General features: G+C 44.7%; 1 protein-coding gene across 3 annotated transcripts in view; it reads left to right on the forward strand.

Moving 5' to 3' along the window:
- The window catches only part of SLAMF1 (signaling lymphocytic activation molecule family member 1), a 45,068-nt gene that overhangs the window by 8,728 nt on the left and 15,836 nt on the right, over window positions 1-20,504 (forward strand). For 2 of the 3 annotated variants that reach the window (NM_001243820.1, XM_085020615.1), the window contains 2 exon segments: window positions 9,277-9,615; window positions 12,058-12,342. In NM_001243820.1, coding sequence (NP_001230749.1) covers window positions 9,277-9,615; window positions 12,058-12,342 — 624 coding nt within the window. 3 annotated transcript variants of the gene reach the window in all.

The following is a 20,504-nucleotide window of genomic DNA, read 5'->3' on the forward strand; positions in this document are numbered from 1 at the left end:
ACCGAATCCTCGGCTCCAGAGGTTAGTCCCCGGGAAAGGGCCGGGGGACGCCTGGGTGGGGGCTGGGCACCGAGACCTCAGCTCTGAAGGTTGGTCCCCGAGAGGGGGCCGGGGGACGCCTGGGTTGGGGCTGGGCACCGAGACCTCGCCTCCGAAGGTTAGTCCCCAAGAAAGGGCCGGGGGGCGCCGCCTGGGTGGGGGCTGGGCACCGAGACCTCGGCTCCAGAGATTAGTCCCCGGGCTAGGGGGGCGGGGAAGAGCGGAAACTGCTTGGGAGGTCTCTAAACCATTTGACGGGGCAGAGACTGCCTGAGAGACTAGAAAACAAAGCTGTCGCAGAGGAAGGGAGCAATACTCTAGGGGCGGGGAAGTGGAAAGCCGCCTCAGAGGGAACCTGGGAGAAGAGCCTGGTCTGCGCCCGTGCTGGGGAGGGGAGAGAAGAAGGGGTGGGTCCCCATAGAATACCCCCCACGCCACAGCAAGCTTACAGGCCCGCTAGCTAGCAGAAAGCTGTGCTTCCCAGTGCATTCCCTCCCCCCACCCCCGCCACCCCCTACGCTCTCGCCGAACCTGGGGCTGCCTGCCATCCAGGAGGGCTGGCCTCAACAATTGCCTGAAGCCTACCACCGCAGGGGCTCTCCCTGCACAGGCCTGCTTGCCCTTTGGAGGGGCTACACTTCCACAGAGCAGCACCAAACACCACCAGCCCCCTAGAAAAGGCCTGCAGCCCAGAAAAGCTAGAACAAGCCTAGCCAGGCCGTGAATAGATCGACCTAATTCTCCGACGGTTTTTCTGAGACGGGCTCCCCCGGGGAGGAGCCTCTTGAGTCTCCAAGGGCCTTGCTACACGCCCAAGACCCCAGGGGGTGCTAAGACCTAGGGGACCAGCTGCATAGGACTGCCAGCTCCAGGCAGGACCCCCTGCAGCCCAGAAAAACTGCAACAAGCCTGGCCGAATTGGGAAAAGATCTCAGACGGTCTTTCTGAGTCGGGCTGTCCTGGGGAGGAGCCTCTTGAGTCTCCAAGGGCCCTGCTACCCGCCCAAGACCCCAAGGGGTGCTGAGACCTAGTGGACCAGCTGCATAGGACTGCCAGCTCCAGGCAGGACCCCCTGCAGCCCAGAAAAGCTGCAACAAGCCTGGCGGAATCGGGAAAAGATCTCAGACGGTCTTTCTGAGTCGGGCTGTCCTGGGGAGGAGCCTCTTGAGCCTCCAAGGGCCCTGCTACCCGCCCAAGACCCCAGGGGGTGCTGAGACCTATTGGACCAGCTGCATAGGACTGCCAGCTCCAGGCAGGACCCCCTGCAGCCCAGAAAAGCTGCAACAAGCCTGGCCGAATCGGGAAAAGATCTCAAACGGTCTTTCTGAATCGGGCTGCCCTGGGGAGGAGCCTCTTGAGTCTCCAAGGGCCCTGCTACCCACCCAAGACCCCAAGGGGTGCTGAGACCTAGTGGACCAGCTGCATAGGACTGCCAGCTCCAGGCAGGACCCCCTGCAGCCCAGAAAAGCTGCAACAAGCCTGGCGGAATTGGGAAAAGATCTCAGACGGTCTTTCTGAGTCGGGCTGTCCTGGGGAGGAGCCTCTTGAGCCTCCAAGGGCCCTGCTACCCGCCCAAGACCCCAGGGGGTGCTGAGACCTATTGGACCAGCTGCATAGGACTGCCAGCTCCAGGCAGGACCCCCTGCAGCCCAGAAAAGCTGCAACAAGCCTGGCCGAATCGGGAAAAGATCTCAAACGGTCTTTCTGAATCGGGCTGCCCTGGGGAGGAGCCTCTTGAGTCTCCAAGGGCCCTGCTACCCGCCCAAGACCCCAAGGGGTGCTGAGACCTAGTGGACCAGCTGCATAGGACTGCCAGCTCCAGGCAGGACCCCCTGCAGCCCAGAAAAGCTGCAACAAGCCTGGCCGAATTGGGAAAAGATCTCAGACGGTCTTTCTGAGTCGGGCTGTTCTGGGGAGGAGCCTCTTGAGTCTCCAAAGGCCCTGCTACTCGCCCAAGACCCCAAGGGGTGCTGAGACCTAGTGGACCAGCTGCATAGGACTGCCAGCTCCAGGCAGGACCCCCTGCAGCCCAGAAAAGCTGCAACAAGCCTGGCGGAATCGGGAAAAGATCTCAGACGGTCTTTCTGAATCGGGCTGCCCTGGGGAGGAACCTCTTGAGTCTCCAAGGGCCCTGCTACCCGCCCAAGACCCCAGGGGGTGCTGAGAACCAAGTGAAATCTGCTACCATCGTGGGGTGGACCTCCCAGTCCTGTCTGCCCTCAGGAAGTCCTCCTTTGCTTCAAAGAAACACTGTTAGTCCCATCAACACTCCAGAAAAGCCACACTGCCTCAAAAAAAAGATTGACCAACAACGACAGCCCTCAGGAAATATTCCACGGCAGTGACAAGGCAAACACTACCCGATAACGGAGAGTACAACTCCCTCAGGAGAAAGAAGACAACAAGCAAGATGAAGAAGCTGAGAAACCACCCCCAGTCAAACCAACAGGAGAACTCACCTAAAACAGTCAACAATGAAACTGATCTCTGCAGTCTGACAGACCTGGAGTTCAAAAGAGAAATAGTGAAAATACTGAAGGAATTAAGAGAAGATATGAACAGCAATGCAGATACCCTCAGAAAGGAGCTAGAAAATATAAGGAGGAGCCAAGAAAAACTAGAACATTCATTTGCAGAGATGCAAACTGAACTAGGGGCAGTAAAAACCAGAATGAATAATGCAGAAGAACGAATCAGTGATATGGAAGATAGAATAATGGAAATCACTCAATCTGGTCAACAGACAGAAAACCGAATCAAAAAACTGGAAAGCAATATAAGAGACCTATGGGATAATATAAAACGAGCCAATCTACGCATAATAGGAATTCCAGAAGGAGTAGAAAAAGATAAGGGAATGGAAAATATATTTGAAGAAATTATCGCTGGAAACTTCCCAAATCTAAAGGATACTGGATTCAAGATACAAGAAGCACAGAGGGCCCCAAACAAACTGAACCCAAACAGACCCACACCAAGACACATCATAATAAAAATGGCAAAAGTTAGTGATAAAGAGAGGATCCTAAAGGCAGCAAGAGAAAAACAGAATGTTACCTACAAGGGAACCCCCATAAGAATATCAGCTGATTTCTCTACAGAAACACTACAGGCCAGGAGGGAATGGCAAGAGATATTTAAAGTGCTCAAAGGAAAAAATATGCAACCTAGAATACTTTATCCAGCAAGAATATCATTTAAAATAGAAGGGGAAATAAAAATTTTTCCCAACAAACAAAAACTTAAAGAATACAGCAACACAAAACCCAGGTTAAAGGAAATATTGAAAGGGCTTCTCTAAACCAAAAGAAAGGAAGGAAAGGGAAGAAAAAAGAAAAGAAAAAAAAAAAAAAAAGAAGAAGAAGAAGAGGAAGAACTAGGACAGAGGAAGATACAATCAGAGAGCAGTCATTCAAATAAGCCAGCATACAGATTTAATCATGAACATGCTTCAAACAAAATAAAATTAAAAAGAAAAAAATAAAAGAGTCATCAAAACCATAAAATGTGGGCAAGGGATGTTAGGAGGTAAATAATCCTTTTTGTTTGTATGTATGTCTCTCTTCTTAATTTTAATATAATAATGAAGTGTTTGAACTTACAGGACCATCAGGCTAAAACACACAATTATGGGAAGGGGTTAGCATACTTAAAAAACAGGGCAACCACAAGCCAAAACCAAATATTGCATTTGCAAAAAATGAAAAAAAAATACACTCAAGCAGATAATAACAGGAGACCATCCAACCAAAAAAAAAAAAAAAAAAGAAAGGAAGAATGGAGAACCATAGAATCAACTGGAACACGAGGATCAAATGGCAATAAATAATCATCTATCAATTATCACCTTAAATGTCAATGGACTGAATGCCCCAATCAAAAGACACAGAATGGCTGAGTGGATAAAACGGCAAAAACCTTCAATATGCTGCCTACAAGAAACTCACCTTAGGACAAAAGATACATATAGATTGAAAGTGAAAGGCTGGGGAAAAGTATTTCATGCCAATAGACATGACAGAAAAGCAGGAGTTGCAACGCTCATATCAGACAAAATAGACTTTAAAACAAAAGACATAAAGAAAGACAAAGAAGGACACTATTTAATGATTAAGGGATCCATCCAAGGAGAGGATGTTACTATCGTCAACATATATGCCCCAAACATAGGAGCACCCAGATACATACAACAAATATTAACAGACATAAAGGGAGATATTGATGAGAATACAATCATAGTAGGAGACCTAAATACCCCCCTCACATCAATGGACAGATCCTCTAGACAGAAAACCAATAAAGCAACAGAGATCCTAAAGGAAACAATAGAAAAGTTAGACTTAATTGATATCTTCAGGACACTACATCCAAAAAAATCAGAATACACATTCTTCTCAAATGCTCATGGAACATTCTCAAGAATCGACCACATATTGGGACATAAAGCGAATCTCAATAAATTTAGGAGCATAGAAATTATCTCAAGTATCTTCTCTGACCACAATGCCATGAAATTAGAAATCAACCATGGGAAAAGGAAAGAGAAAAAACCTACTCCATGGAGACTAAACAACATGCTACTAAAAAACCAATGGGTCAATGAGGAAATCAAGAAGGAAATTAAAAACTATCTTGAAACAAATGATAATGAAGACACAACCTCTCAAAATCTATGGGATGCTGCGAAAGCAGTGCTCAGAGGGAAATTTATAGCAATACAGGCCTTTCTCAAAAAAGAAGAAAGATCCCAAATTGACAACTTAACCCTCCACCTAAATGAATTAGAAAAAGAAGAACAAAGAAGTCCTAAAGTCAGCAGAAGGAAGGAAATTGTAAAGATCAAAGAAGAAATCAATAAAATAGAGACTCAAAAAACAATAGAGAAAATTAATAAAACCAAGAGCTGGTTCTTTGAAAAGGTGAACAAAATTGATAAACCCCTGGCCAGACTCACTAAAAAGAGGAGAGAAAGAACCCAAATCACCAAAATTATAAATGAAAAAGGAGAAATCACAACGGATACAGCAGAAATACAAAAAACCATAAGAGAATACTATGAACAACTATATGGCAATAAGTTTGACAATCTGGAAGAAATGGACAATTTTCTAGAATCTTACAGCCTGCCAAAACTGAATCAAGCAGAAACAGACCAACTGAACAGACCAATCACCAGAAATGAAATTGAAGAGGTCATAAAATCACTCCCTACAAATAAAAGCCCAGGACCAGATGGCTTCACAGGTGAATTCTATCAAACATATAAAGAGGAATTGGTGCCCATCCTCCTTAAACTCTTTCAAAAGGTTGAAGAAGAAGGAATACTCCCAAAGACATTCTATGAGGCCACCATCACCCTCATTCCAAAACCAGGCAGAGATACCACCAAAAAAGAAAACTATCGCCCAATATCATTGATGAATATAGATGCAAAAATTCTCAACAAAATCTTAGCCAACCGAATCCAACAACATATCAAAAAAATTATACACCATGACCAGGTTGGGTTCATCCCAGGTTCACAAGGATGGTTCAACATACGCAAATCAATCAACATCATACACCACATTAACAAAAAAAAGGTCAAAAATCATATGATCATCTCAATAGATGCAGAAAAAGCATTTGACAAAGTTCAACATCCATTCATGATCAAGACCCTCGCCAAAGTGGGTATAGAGGGAACATTCCTGAATATAATCAAAGCCATTTATGATAAACCCACAGCAAATATAATCCTCAATGGGGAAAAACTGAAAGCCTTCTCACTCAAATCTGGAACAAGACAGGGATGCCCACTCTCACCACTGCTCTTCAACATCGTTTTGGAAGTCTTAGCCACAGCAATTAGACAAACAAAAGAAATCAAAGGCATCCATATAGGAAGAGAAGAGATCAAACTGTCACTGTATGCAGATGACATGATTCTATACCTAGAAAACCCTAAGGACTCAACCCCAAAACTCCTTGAACTGATTAATAAATTCAGCAAAGTGGCAGGATATAAGATTAACATTCAGAAGTCAGTTGCATTTCTGTATACCAGCAATGAAGCATTAGAAAAGGAATACAAAAATACGATACCTTTTAAAATTGTACCTCACAAAATCAAATACCTCGGAATACACCTAACCAAAGAGGTAAAGGACCTATATGCCGAGAACTATAAAACCTTAATTAAAGAAATCAAAGAAGATGTAAAAAAATGGAAAGATATTCCATGTTCCTGGATTGGAAAAATCAATATTGTGAAAATGGCCATCCTACCCAAAGCAATCTACAGATTCAATGCAATCCCTATCAAATTACCCATGACATTTTTCACAGAACTAGAACAAACAATCCAAACATTTATATGGAACCACAAAAGACCGAGAATCGCCAAAGCAATCCTGAGAAACAAAAACCAAGCAGGAGGCATCACTCTCCCAGACTTCAAGAAATACTACAAAGCCACAGTCATCAAAACAGTGTGGTACTGGTATCAAAACAGACAGACAGACCAATGGAACAGAATAGAGAATCTGGAAATTAACCCTGACACCTATGGTCAATTAATCTTTGACAAGGGAGGCAAGAACATAAAATGGGAAAAGGAAAGTCTATTCAGCAAGTATTGCTGGGAAACCTGGACAGCTGTATGCAAAGCAATGAAACTAGAACACACCCTCACACCATGCACAAAAATAAACTCCAAATGGCTGAAAGACTTAAATATACGACAGGACACCATCAAACTCCTAGAAGAAAACATAGGCAAAACACTCTCTGACATCAACATCATGAATATTTTCTCAGGTCAGTCTCCCAAAGCAATAGAAATTAGAGCAAAAATAAACCCATGGGACCTCATCAAACTGAAAAGCTTTTGCACAGCAAAGGAAACCCAAAAGAAAACAAAAAGACAACTTACAGAATGGGAGAAAATAGTTTCAAATGATGCAACTGACAAGGGCTTAATCTCTAGAATATACAAGCAACTTATACAACTCAACAGCAAAAAAACCAATCAATCAATGGAAAAATGGGCAAAAGACCTGAATAGACATTTCTCCAAGGAAGATATACAGATGGCCAACAAACACATGAAAAAATGCTCAACATCGCTGATTATAAGAGAAATGCAAATCAAAACTACCATGAGATACCACCTCACACCAGTCAGAATGGCCATCATTAATAAATCCACAAATAACAAGTGCTGGAGGGGCTGTGGAGAAAAGGGAACCCTCCTGCACTGTTGGTGGGAATGTAAACTGGTACAGCCACTATGGAGAACAGTTTGGAGATACCTTAGAAATCTATACATAGAACTTCCATATGACCCTGCAATCCCACTCTTGGGCATCTATCCGGACAAAGCTCTACTTAAAAGAGACACATGCACCCGCATGTTCATTGCAGCACTATTCACAATAGCCAGGACATGGAAACAATCCAAATGTCCATCGACAGAGGATTGGATTCGGAAGATGTGGTATATATACACGATGGAATACTACTCAGCCATAAAAAAGGATGACATCATGCCATTTGCAGCAACATGGATGGAACTAGAGAATCTCATACTGAGTGAAATGAGCCAGAAAGACAAAGACAAATACCATATGACATCACTTATAACTGGAATCTAATATCCAGCACAAATGAACATCTCCTCAGAAAAGAAAATCAATCATGGACTTGGAGAAGAGACTTGTGGTTGCCTGATGGGAGGGGGAGGGAGTGGGAGGGATCGGGAGCTTGGGCTTATCAGACACAACTTAGAATAGATTTACAAGGAGATCCCGCTGAATAGCATTGAGAACTATGTCTAGATACTCATGTTGCAACAGAAGAAATGGTGGGGGAAAAACTGTAATTGTAATGTATACATGTAAGGATAACCTGACCCCCTTGCTGTACAGTGGGAAAATAAAATTAAAAAAAAAAAAAAAAAAAAATTAAAAGAGAAATAAAGTGTTGGGAATGGCTGAGGCAATTATATTAGCAATAAAAAAAAAAAAAAAAAAAAAAAATAAAATGAGGAAAATTACATGTGGATACTTTGTGTGTTAATGGAAATAACCAACAACATACCATAACAAAAACAAAGTTGTTGATGCAAGGGTGAGGGCAATTGCAGAAGCAAAGCCTTGAAGTAGGTGAGTGCTCCATTAGGAAGCACTTATCCTGGACAGCCTTACCCAGGAGCATAGGCCATCCATCCAAGGATGTTGGTTGACTTGGTCGTGGAAACAAATGGAAGTTCTCTCTTGTTTCTTCTCCATTATCAGTGAAATGAGAAGACCACTGAGGTTGTATATTTGAGGAGAGAGGAGGTGTTAAACAGTCAGCAGTAGGATCCCTCGCAGGTTTGAGGTTTTTTTGGTTGCTGTTGGCTCAGCTTTTTTGAAAAGGAGAAATAAAATAATTTCTCACCCTGGACAATTAAATATCTTAAAAGTTTTTTGGAGAGTTAGCATTCTACAGTTTGAACATCAGGCTTACCTCTTCCCTGACTCCTCATCCCCCAGACTTTTCTCTTTCCTCCTCATCATGAAATGATGCTTCTCTAACCTTGGTGTCCTGGGCATCCAAGCTGAGACTCCCTTTCAGTTACTCTCCATCCTTCATGCTATTTATCCAATGGCTGTGAAAAGTCTGGCCGAGGAATTAATTAGGGAAGTCATTTAACTTCTCTGTGCCTTAGGTACCATAACCATAAATCTCCTAGACCAAAGAAACACAGTGTCCTAGTTTGTCTAGACAGCTCTGTCATAAGTAATTTTAAGATTTCCATTGGGGAGTTCCCCTCGTGGCTCAGTGGTTAACGAATCCGACTAGGAACCATGAGGTTGCAGGTTCGAACACTGGCCTTGCTCAGTGGGTTAAGGATCTGGCGTTGCCGTGAGCTGTGGTGTAGGTTGCAGACGCGGCTCGGATCCTGCACTGCTGTGGCTCTGGCGAAGGCCGGTGGCTGCAGCTCCAATTCGACCCCTAGCCTGGGAACCGCCACATGCTGCAGGTGCAGCCCTCAAAAAACAAAAAAAGACCAAAAAAAAAAAAAAAAGATTTCTATTGGGATTTTTGAAATATTGAGAATATATTGTGATCCTCATAAACTAAGGAGGTGGCAACCCCCAGGGAGCCCAAGAGGAAGAGGAGATCCTCCCGTCTCTTATTCCTGATGCACAGACAGGAGGTGGATCTCAAAGGCTTCCACAATAAGGGTCTTTCTTCTCCTGCCTTTCACAGGTGAGGGTTCGATGAATTGCCCAAAGGTCCTTGGGCGGCTGGGAAGCAGCGTGCTACTGCCCCTGACATCCGAGGGGATAAGAAAGAGCATGAACAAGAGCATCCACATTCTGGTCTCAATGGCAGAATCACCCGTCCACAACATCAAGAAGAAAATAGTGTCTCTCGATCTGCCAGAAGGGAGTTCTCCACGCTATCTGGAGGATGGCTATGCGTTTCACCTGGAAAACATGAGCCTGAGTATCCTGGAAAGCAAGAAAGAGGATGAGGGCTGGTACTTTTTGAGCCTGGAGGAAAACGTTTCTGTCCAGCAATTTTGCCTGCAGCTGAAGCTCTATGGTAATAACGGTGGCTTCCCCAATCTACACCAGAGGAACAAGATAGTTCCTTGCCTGAAAACTTAGGCCTCTCCCAGAAGCAAAGGGTATTCAGAGTTGGAAGCAACTTGGAAGATCAAGTCCAGGGCTAAAAGCTGCTTCAGGAGGAAGTTTTAGAGGTTCACAAGTTTTTTCTCATCCAAATTATGCAGTAGTGGAGTTCCTGTCATGGCGCAGAGGAAATGAATCTGACTGGGAAGCATGAGGTTGCGGGTTTGATCCCTGGCCTCACTCAGTGGGTCAGGGATCTGGCCTTGCCGTGAGCTGTGGTGTAGGTCGCAGACATGGCTCAGATCTGGCATGGCTGTGGCTGTGGCGTAGGCCGGCAGCTGTAGCTCCAATTTGACCCCTAACTTGGTAACTTCCATATGCTGCAGGTGCAGCTCTAAAAAGAGCAAAAAACAAAAAAGAAAAAAAAGAAAAGAAAGAAAGAAAAAGAAAATTACACAATACTGATAGCTGATTAGCATTAGTTACCTGTACCCCCATTTCCCAAAGGAAAGGAGCCCAGCTGCCTGTAGGCTAGAGGGCCTGGTGCCCCAAGGGTCTCAATTTACAAATAAGATTTTGCTTGAAAAAAGAGGAGGTTTTTCCCCCAATTTTTAAAAAGTTTGAATACCACTGAGCAAGCCCAATCTGTCCTCCACAGATAAAGACTCTGAAGTCTAGAGATAAGTGGTTTGCACGTGCCTATTCACATCTGCATATGTGGTTCACAGCAGAGAGGGTCCTGAAAGGAGAGCTGAAACCCAGCCCACACACCATTCACCAAGCCCTGCCTTTCGCATGAGGACGGCGGCGTCTCTCTCCTGTATGAGGCACATCTTTCTCGCTTAAACAAAGCCTCTGGTTATAACATTGTTCAGTTGCAGAACTTAAACTAGAATGAAGATCCATCTGAATTCAAGGCCAGTGCTGGTTTTTTTTTTTTTTTTTTTTTTGAGCCTCTTTAACTGCCAGCCCCTCTTGAATGCACCCAGAGTTTGTCTCTTATGTCCAGAGGCTCCCTTGAATTTCTAGGGATCATAGTAGCCATGTGGGCTGTCCTGCTTCCCCCACAGTGACTTCCTTATCTCTGAAGATGGAATGGGGAGCCCCACACACCCAGTGTTTCTTTGAAATCCTCAGGCACCTACAAGAGAGATAGCAGTACCCTCCTCGCCCTTCCCCTAGCACTAGCATTCCCTCTCCTCCAGCGTATGCAGAGTACCCACAGCCCTCTGTCATGTATCAGCAAGTCCTGGTCACTTCGATAGAGTCCCCAGAGCAAGGTTGCCACAAGCAAGAAGACTAGACATGCATTTTCTGAAACAGGTCACTGTCACATCTTCTCATATTTTATGATCAAATTTTTAACTTGGAAAATATGGGCTCTACAACCATGGTACTCTTCTCAATTCAAAAAAAAAAAAAAAAAAAAGGCTGGAATTCCCATTGTGACGCAGCAGAATCGAATCCAGCTATCCATGAGGACGTGGGTTTGATCCCTGGCCTTGCTCAGTGGGTTAAGATCCAGCATTTCTGTGAGCTATGGTGTAGGTCACAGAAGTGACTCGGATCCCATATTGCTGAGGCTGTGGTGTAGGCCTGCAGCTATAGCTCCAATTTGACCTCCAGCCTGGGAATTTTCATATGCCACAGGTGCAGCCCTAAAAATCAAAAAAAAAAAAAAAAAGAAAGAAAGAAAGATTTTTAGAGTTACACCACCTAGGTTCAGATCTCGGCACAGTTGCTTAGAAGTTGAGTGACATTACATAAGACACTCCACATCTCTGGGACTCAGGTTATTCATCTATCATAATTTTGGGGAAATTACATTGAAAAGATTAAAGAATGTGATGAGTGTGAAATTGTAGCCTTATGCCTGTCCTATAGTGGTTACTAAATAAATAAGACTTTCCCTTTTACCTTAAGTTGATGAGGTTTGTGGCTCATCAGAGTCCCTAAAGCACTTTCTACAAACACACACACACACACACAAACACACACACAGATGAAATTCCACCACTATTCTTTTAGGTCTAGGAAGTAATCCTTTAGCCGAAGACAAGTACCCATGGGGAATTAGCTGACAGCAAACACCACAGAGAGAATACAGGAGAGCAACCTAGATCAGGAAGAATAGGGGATGGGGGGAGCTTACAGTATTGGTAGATGGGGACTGAAAGACAATTTTTTATTCTCTACTTTATCCCAAGTTGGTCCTGGAAAGGAATATGGGCTGGGGGTAGGGAGAGAGATGGTGTGAAGTAGTGGTCTCCACTAGAAATAAATCACACTTTATTAGCAGACCCCCAGGGAGGGAAAAATGCCATTAGGCTGCATTTTCTTCTAGCGAAAAGGTGAAGTCAGAATTCCAGAGGCTTCATTTCAGTGATGGCTTCCTCCCTCCCCCTCCTGACAGAGCAGGTCTCCAGGCCGGAAATTAAGGTGTTGAACTCCACGCAGGAGAATGGAAACTGCAGCCTGATGCTGGCCTGTATGGTGGAGAAGGGGGACCATGTGACTTACAGCTGGAGCCAGGAGGGGGGTGTCATCCTGCCAAGCCCTGCCAACTGCTCCCACCTCCTCTATCTCACCCTTGGCCCTCAGCATGCCGACAATGTCTACATCTGCACTGCGAACAACCCCATCAGCAACCGCTCTCAGACCTTCATCCCGTGGTCCAGATGTAGCCCCAGTTCCTCAGGTGAGTGCCCTGGTGGTGGCTCACATGTCACATTAAACGATATGCGATCAGTCCCCACCTGGACCAACTGCTCTGCTTCCATAGCCATGGCCGTCACCTTGATGTTTTTCTCTATAGTTTGTAAAAGCTTCCCATGTGCATTCAGTGGAGTTCCCACTGCTCATAATGACCAGGGTGACATGATGTTCAGTTCACAATTGAGAAAACCAATGAGAAATGATGGAGCCAGAGCCCAGGACTCAAGTGGCGATCCTTTCTCTCCCCTCCTGCCTTGGTGCCAACCGCAAGGGTGTCCGGGTGAGGGAGTGCAGGAGCAGGTCTTAACTCCCAGGTCCACGCCCCACTAATAATAGATAATAATAGGATAGTTCTACAGCATTGATATGTATTTATCAATCATCTCCGCTGCAGAAAATTGGGACTAGATATGATACATGACCTCTGCTCTCTAGCCATGAGTTATAAAGGTACAATACGAAACATATGCTCGATGTGAAGAACAAGATATTAAAAAGGGCCATATTTTATGAAATGTACTCTGACTTCTGTGGCAGGTCAGATGGCTACGAGAGTTAACTCTGACTAAGATCTCAACTGTGCAGTCTGGGAAGATGTCACATAGCACTTTATTATGGGCAAAGCACTTTCAACTGAGTGACCTCTTTTGGTCTTTACAATCGCTCTATCGGATAAGTGTTGTCATCATCCTCATTTTACAAATGAGGAACTTGAAGCTCATAGCATGTAAGCATCCTCCTCAAGTTTCTTCAGCTTATTAGTGGTAGAGTCAGCACCTAAACCTAGATCTTCCAACTGCTCTTCCTCAAGAAAGATAGAGTATCAAGATTCTGTTATCCAAAGAAGAGCTGATTAAGTAAGCCCATCTAACCCCTTGAGATTAGAAACAGAATAAACCACTGAGCCTTTTCACTAATAGATCTTGTGCCCATGCCTTGGGTAGGTTCAGAGACAAAAGAACTACGTCGCTGGCCCTGCAAGGCATTATCTATATCCTGTCATTCTTCTCTCTGCATCCACTGGGAGAAACAGAAATCATTCCAAGGAGACTCCTGCCCACTGTAGCTTTGGTGTATATGTGGAGAGCTTTTCTAGATGACCAGGGACTAGCAGGTGGTGGTGGGGTGGAGGACAGGGAAATTCAGCCAGATCATGTCTTTCAGCATAGCACCTCCAGTCAGAGACTCCCCAGATGCATGACTGGCAAGGCCCACCTGGCCTGCAGTCTGTGTCTGAGTTCTTTGGTGAGCCTAACACACTGCATGTTGCCTCCCCAGCCTTTCATGGCAGAGTTGGCCACCTGTCCACCTGCCCCATGTGTCTGGCTGTTTGCTACCTTGCACACAAGTCACATTCAGAGGCTGTCTCCCAGTTCAGATCTCTCTCCCTGCCCACAGTCATTCAGAGCATGCTGGTGGGATCAAGAAAGCAGTCTTGCATAGTTTAGAGTTTACAGAATGTAAACCCCAGAGGTCCTAGATCCAGTGTGAACCTTCTTACTTATAAAGATAAGCCCTTAACCTAAGACTTAGATTCTTTATCTAAAATAATAACAGCTGAAAGGCCTTAATTAATTACTCTATACCAGTTATGTGGCATCTTATTTAATCCTCACAGCAGCCAAATGGTCTAAGTGTTCCCACTTTACAGATGAGGACATAGAGGTAGGGAAAGGTTACACACAGAGCAAGTGGCAGAGCTGACTTGTCTGATCCTGAAGTCCTCACAGATACTAGTAGAAGAGGTGATACGCTTTAAATGCCTTACAAATCAAAATTAAAATAGTGTTTTCTCCCTTGGGGCTGAGGAAGTAATAGCCTTCATCCCCGAACAGCCCTCTCTGTTCATAGCAACCCCCTCAGAGTAAAGATAGGGAATGAAAGGTTTTATCCGGATCCATGTCAAAAAAGAGTGAGAATTCTCTTCCTGTTGTTTAATATGGTTTAAGAAAAACTTATCTAGTGCATTGTAAAGTCTTGGCCATAAAGCTTCTGCTAGAGGTACCTAGCTCAGGACATTCTTAAGAAACATGTGAAGATCCTCTGACCCATTCAAGGCACTTTGAGGACAAAGTATGCACTAGGGTGACCTGATTTCCTGGGTATGGAGCAGACTTTTTATGAGGGGTGGTGAGACAAAAGCAGCAGAAATGTGGAGCCATGGGAAAGCCCTGACAGGACCACAGCTCAGGCATTAAGATAACTACTCAACAGCCATGGCACTTTCTTGGGCCTCTGTTGCATTATGGGTGAAATGAAAAGGGTGAACTAGTGAAGTACTTTCCAGAGTAAATATCTTACGATTCAGTTGGTATGTCCATTCATGAGAAATGCTAATAAAGGGTCACCAGATATATTCCCTTGCTAGTGTATTGTAAGAAAGAGCCACAAACTGAGCTGCTTCCATGACCCAAATGTATTGTCTCACAATTCTGGAGCCTGGAAATCCAAGGTCAAAGTGTTGGCGGGGTTGGGGTTTTTTTTCTGAGGCCTCTCGCATGGCTTGTAGATGACCACCTTCTGGCTGGGTCTTCACATGGTCTTTCTTCTGTGAATGCTCATGCCTGGTGTCTCCTCGTGTGTCCAGATTTCCTCCTCTTCTTTTTTTTTTTTTTTTTTTTTGTCTTTGTAGGACTGCACCTGCGGCATATGGAGATTCCCAGGCTAGGGGTCCAATCAGAGCTGTAGCCGCTGGCCTACACCACAGCCACAGCAATGCCAGATCTGAGCCTTGTCTGCCACCTACACCACAGATCACAGCAATGCCGGTTCCTTAACCCATTGAGTGACGTCAGGGATCGAACCTGCGTCCTCATGGATGCTAGTCAGATTCGTTTCCACTGAGCCATGATGGGAACACCCAGATTTCTTCTTATAAACATACCAGTAAGATTAGATTCAGACCCATCCTGAGGACCTCATTTTAACTTAATCACATCTTTTAAGACCCTAGCTCCAAATACAGGTACTGGGAGTCAGGGCCATGACATAAATTTGAGAAGAGATAAAATTCAGCCCCTAACACCACCCTAATGACCTCATTTTAACTTGATTACCACTGTAAAGACCCAGTCTCCAAATAAGGTCACATTCTAAGGACTTCAACATATGAATTTTTGGGGAAACACATTCAACCCATAACACAAGTAGAGATCCCCTCCCCTGCCTCCAAGGATGGGGAACCACAGCCTGTCAGAACCAAATCACACAGCTCGTTTGTGGCATGCCATTCACAGTATACCAGATTGCCTAAATACGGAAAACAAAGTTTTATTAGTTTGCTGATTTGCGTTTTCAAATGAATATTACTCATTTTTTAAAGACACTGTGCTCAGTTCGATAAAACATTTATTGGGGTTTTACCATGTCCCAGCATTTGCTAAGTGCTGAGTACACAAAGACAAAATAGATACAGTCCTTGCCCTTAAGGAAGGAGATGGTTCTCTATGTAACTAGTTATCCTAGGTTGAATAGTGTAATAAGTGCAAATACTTTGTATGTGCAAGGGAACCAAGAGACGGGAATGACTGACACTGTCTCGGGAAATCAGAAAGAGCGTCATGAGGATGTGACATAAATTAGGTTTTGAAGAATAAATAGAAATGTATTACCCAAGCAGATAAACTAAAGACATTCCAGGCAGAGGGAAAGGCAGATATAATTGTGTCTACAGTCTTGTGGTATCCTGATGGGAACTAATAGATAGTTTTAGATCGAGGAGTAACACCATCAGCTTTGCATTTCAGAGAGAAAATTCAGTGACATGGAGAACAGACTGGGGTGGGGAAGAGGCCGAAGAAAGAGAAACTAATTCTGGAGAGGGCCCATTATTGCAGTCACCCATTCAAGAGATGATAAGACCCGAGCCAAAGCAATGGCTGTTCCTTCAACAGAGACTCCATTCAAGGAAAACCTCAGCCTTGGGATGAAGTGATGGGGTATGAGAGTTTATTAGCTGTTGCTTTGCCATCTACAATGAGGACAGTGATTTTAAGACTTTCATTAACTCTAAGTGGTGATGATGGGATGAGAGCAAATGGGATGTGGTGTCAGCACTGTTTCTCATCAGAACTTAAACTGCTTGAGAACGTATTTGTTCCTCAAAATGTTTTTTTTTTCTAACAATTGCTAGGCTCTCCCTCATATGGTCGTCTTTATTCCAATTGCTATGTCAGTGTCTTAAAGTAAGAAACACCTTTGTTCTAAAGAAACACTATTGTTCTAAAGCATCTTTACTGCAAAGTCCAAATCCAAGAGGGCTACGAAGCATTCTCCTAGATCTTGCAGAATATGTTGATATGGATTTACACTGGACAGCGTGTGATTTGCTGCCGTCCTTCATGACCATATTCTAAAATTGTTATGTCTGTGCAAGAATGAGTAATACTCAATCTTAAATAACTCAGCTCAAAGGGAATGCCCCTGGAAGTTCATCTTGAAAAGAGGACCCCTTTCAGTTGATTAGCAAAAAGTTGCCTCAGCAAGTCTGGGTTAACTCAGTGGAAGGAAAATCTGACACCAGCCGGTGAGTTCCGGGGGCTCCCCCTTTCTAACAAGGCCATTTCATCAAAAGGGAGCTCCCATTGTTACAGTCACCTAGCTGTCCCATGCACAAGGCAGGTCTCTCGCTCCCTGGTACTCCCAGTCCAGCAAGCACAACAACCATGGTGAAAGGATGGGATTTGGGCCCCTCTTTTGGACCAGAGCCTTGTCACATGGCCACACCTGCAACACAGGAAGCTGAGAAATATCATCCTTAGCTGGGGAGCCAGGTGACTGGACAAGACTTGCATTGTCGTGGAACGATGAAAATGGCACTGGGGGCACACCTAGTAGCTTCTGCAACACAAGGCTGTGTGGGACAGGGAGGTAGGTGTAAGGAATCTTTCTGGAAGCTGTGAGCTCTGTAATAATTTTTACTTGGGGTCCCAGATCTCAAATTAGTGTATGGTTTTCTACCACCCTTCCCCCAATGCCGAGAGGAAACCGCCAACAACATAAAGGCATCTCTTGAAGATGGCTTATTTCTTCAATTTGATGTTCTCCATGCAAGCAGCCTTGCCAACAGAACCACATGAAAGGCAGGAAAGCGATCTGGCACTCTCAGACCGTTACATTAGCATCTCAGTATCTTCTGGGGTGAACTATATTTGTTGCTCAGATTCTTTTTATTTTCTTCATCTCCCTTAAAGAATAAAGGTTTGGGGACTTGAGAGAGAGAGGCTTTTGTGTTTCTGTGGCAGCAGACTTTCAGAGATAAAAAAGGCCCTTCAGCATTTTCCTTGGAGGCGTGGCCACATGCCAGATTATCAGCTTTAAACCACAGCCAATCGAAGAGAAGACCAAAGGGTGGAGACGCATGCAAAGATCTCTTCATAAATGGCACTGAAGTTCTCCACCAGCCTGCTCAGCTACCTCAACGAGGCTCCAGGGGAAGAAAAGTCCCAAAGCTCCTGTTTAAGAATGTTCAGATAGGGTTTCTTTGTGGAGGAAGAAGGGGGCCTGTGGACCCCACAACAACGCTGACCTGAGTTCTGAGCATCACCATCCCGAGGGGCCTCACTACATGACTGAGCAAAATGAGGGAGAGCTGGAGTTTCTGCCACAGGAAGTGGTGGTTTGAAAATGGGAACACAGATGGTGCTGAGAGCACAGATGCACACCTCCTTCCTGGTTCCATTTTGTTATTTCATATCTCATGCCAAGTAGGTCATTGCTCATTGTGGTCTACTCCTGCCTTGGGCCCCACAGAAGGTGACCCTGCTTTTCTCCTCAGACCTGCTTATTGTTAGTGCTCTGATCATCCTTAACCAAAAGGTACAGGACAGTCTTTCCCAGCCTCATTCTGTGGCCTCTCATTTAATTTAACTTGGCCCATCACATGAATATTGAGGACCCCCCCCTTCCCCCCCCCCAGCCCCGCCCTACACTGGATCACGAGGAAAGGGGAATATGCATATGAAGCATGAGGTACAGGATGACCCTCAAGGAGTTTACAATCTATATAGGGCTCCTTTACCTTACTAAGTAGAAAAACACAAGCATATGAAAGAAACCACTGCTAGAATTTCTCTTTGGAGGGGCACAGAGTTTGTTTAGGATGGTAGCTTCATAAATGCTAGCAAGCTGAAGGTAAGACCCCTCCCCCAAAAAATACAGCTATGATGATATATTTCTGTATTATAACAGAAGGAGATGTTGCTTGGGCAGATATTATGGGAAGAGAAGGAGAGGGTATGAACCTGTCAGATGATAGGAAACCTGGTTCATGATGGAACTGGCTCCCTGTGACCTCTCAGATCCATAGTATAGGATTCGAACCCATAAAATTCTTTTTTTGTTGTTGTTGTTTTTTAGGGCCACACCTGCAGCACATGGAGGTTCCCAGGCTAGGGGTCCAATTGGAGCTATAGCTGCCGGCCTACACCACAGCCACAGCAACGACATATACGTGCCACATCTGTGACCTACACCACAGCTCACGGCAACACCGGATCCTTGACCCACTGAGCGAGGCCAGGGATCAATCCCGCAACCTCATGGTTCCTAGTCAGATTCGTTTCTTCTGTGCCACGACAGGAACTCCTGAACCCATAGAATTCTTAATGTAGGTTTTTTGTTTTTGTTTTGTTTCTTTGTGTATGTGTGTGGAAACTGATGAAGGCACTGACTCTTGCACCCAGGACAGCCCAGACTAGAACAAGTGAGCTGCAGGAGCAAACACTTAGAGGATCATATGGAAGTTATCCCCAGAAATTACAGAAATTATGGACAGCTTGAACCCAACAAGCTGTGAAAGTAGCATTTTGTCCATATTTATCTGAATTTCTGAAGGCTTCAAGTCCCTGACATTTAGTCTCCATGTACAGATCATAACTGAATAAGAGCACCCAAAAGATAGAAATACTTGGACTTGCCAGACAGATAGGAAAACTAAGTCATAAGCAAATGACATGATGCTGCTTAAGCATCTCTTAACACCAGAGGAAGGACTCTTCTGGACTTGAGATCAAACCTATCTCAGAGTTCCTTGTGTGGCACAGCAAGTTAAAGACTCAATGTTGTCTCCATGAGGATACAGGTTCCATCACTGGCCTTGCTCAGTGGGTTAAGGATCTGGTGTTGCCACAAGCTGCTCCCTAGGTCATAGCTGCAGCTTCAGTTCAACCCCTAGGCCGGAAACTTCCATATGCTGCAGGTGTGACCAAAAAAAAAAAAAAAAATCTTCTTGTCCTTCCAATCAACCAGCAATAATTTACCTATTATGTGCCAAGTACTAAAAGAGCTGCAAAAAGTAAAGAGGTGGTCTCTGGCCTCTTAAGAACCCAGCAGCTCATTGCGGAATTGAAACAAGTGGAGTCGACATTTATTTACAACATGCTGGGTGCCAGGCATTGCTCCAAGCACTTTCCATACATTATTGCAGTGGTTCATCAGAATAGCTCTTTCAACTGAATATTTTTATGCTCAATTCAGAGGAGGAAATCAGGGCCCCAGAGGGTATGGGCAGCCTTTCTGAGGTCACAGACCCAGAATTTCAATCCATCTGTCTGGCTCCAAATGCCCTCACAACAATAACCTCCACAGCAAAGAGAATTCTAAGATGTAGGACATAAACCAAGGTGCTTCAGAGTCTATGGGAGAGGGAAGAATGGGAGCTAAAATGGCCAGGAAAAGTTACACAGAAGAAGATTGCCCCGGGAGTCAGGGCTAGACTGGCAGAGAGGTACCATGGAAGGTACAGCAGGAGAGAGAGTGGAGGACTGCACATGACAGGTGCTGATGGAGGATGGTGAAGGGAGGAGCTGGCACCTCAAAGCACTTTGGATTCATGAGGTCTTCCAGGCATCCCAGCCTTTTGCTGCTTTCCTTGGGAGTGGGGTGGGGTGGGGCTCACCTCCACAGGCTGAAACACAAACTCTAAAGTCTGCAGGTCTCATCTCACCCAGCTCACCCATCATCTCCTTCTGTGACTCTAGGTATACTTGCCCATGTCTCAGTTTCCTCAACATAAAATTAGCAAATTGGGTGAGATTAGCACCATATAGTTCCCTTAAAGTTAAAAAAGTCTATGATCCTTTAACTTAAATCCTTCACTAGTTTCATATTACTTTTAAAAGGTAGGAGAAAAATGAGGGCTTATGA

The sequence above is a fragment of the Sus scrofa genome, chromosome 4, assembly GCF_054392235.1.
Source record: "Sus scrofa isolate SSC_HxYL_T2T_F1_AM1 chromosome 4, Sscrofa_HxYL_maternal_Yorkshire_Landrace_v2.0, whole genome shotgun sequence".
Taxonomy (NCBI): domain Eukaryota; kingdom Metazoa; phylum Chordata; class Mammalia; order Artiodactyla; family Suidae; genus Sus; species Sus scrofa.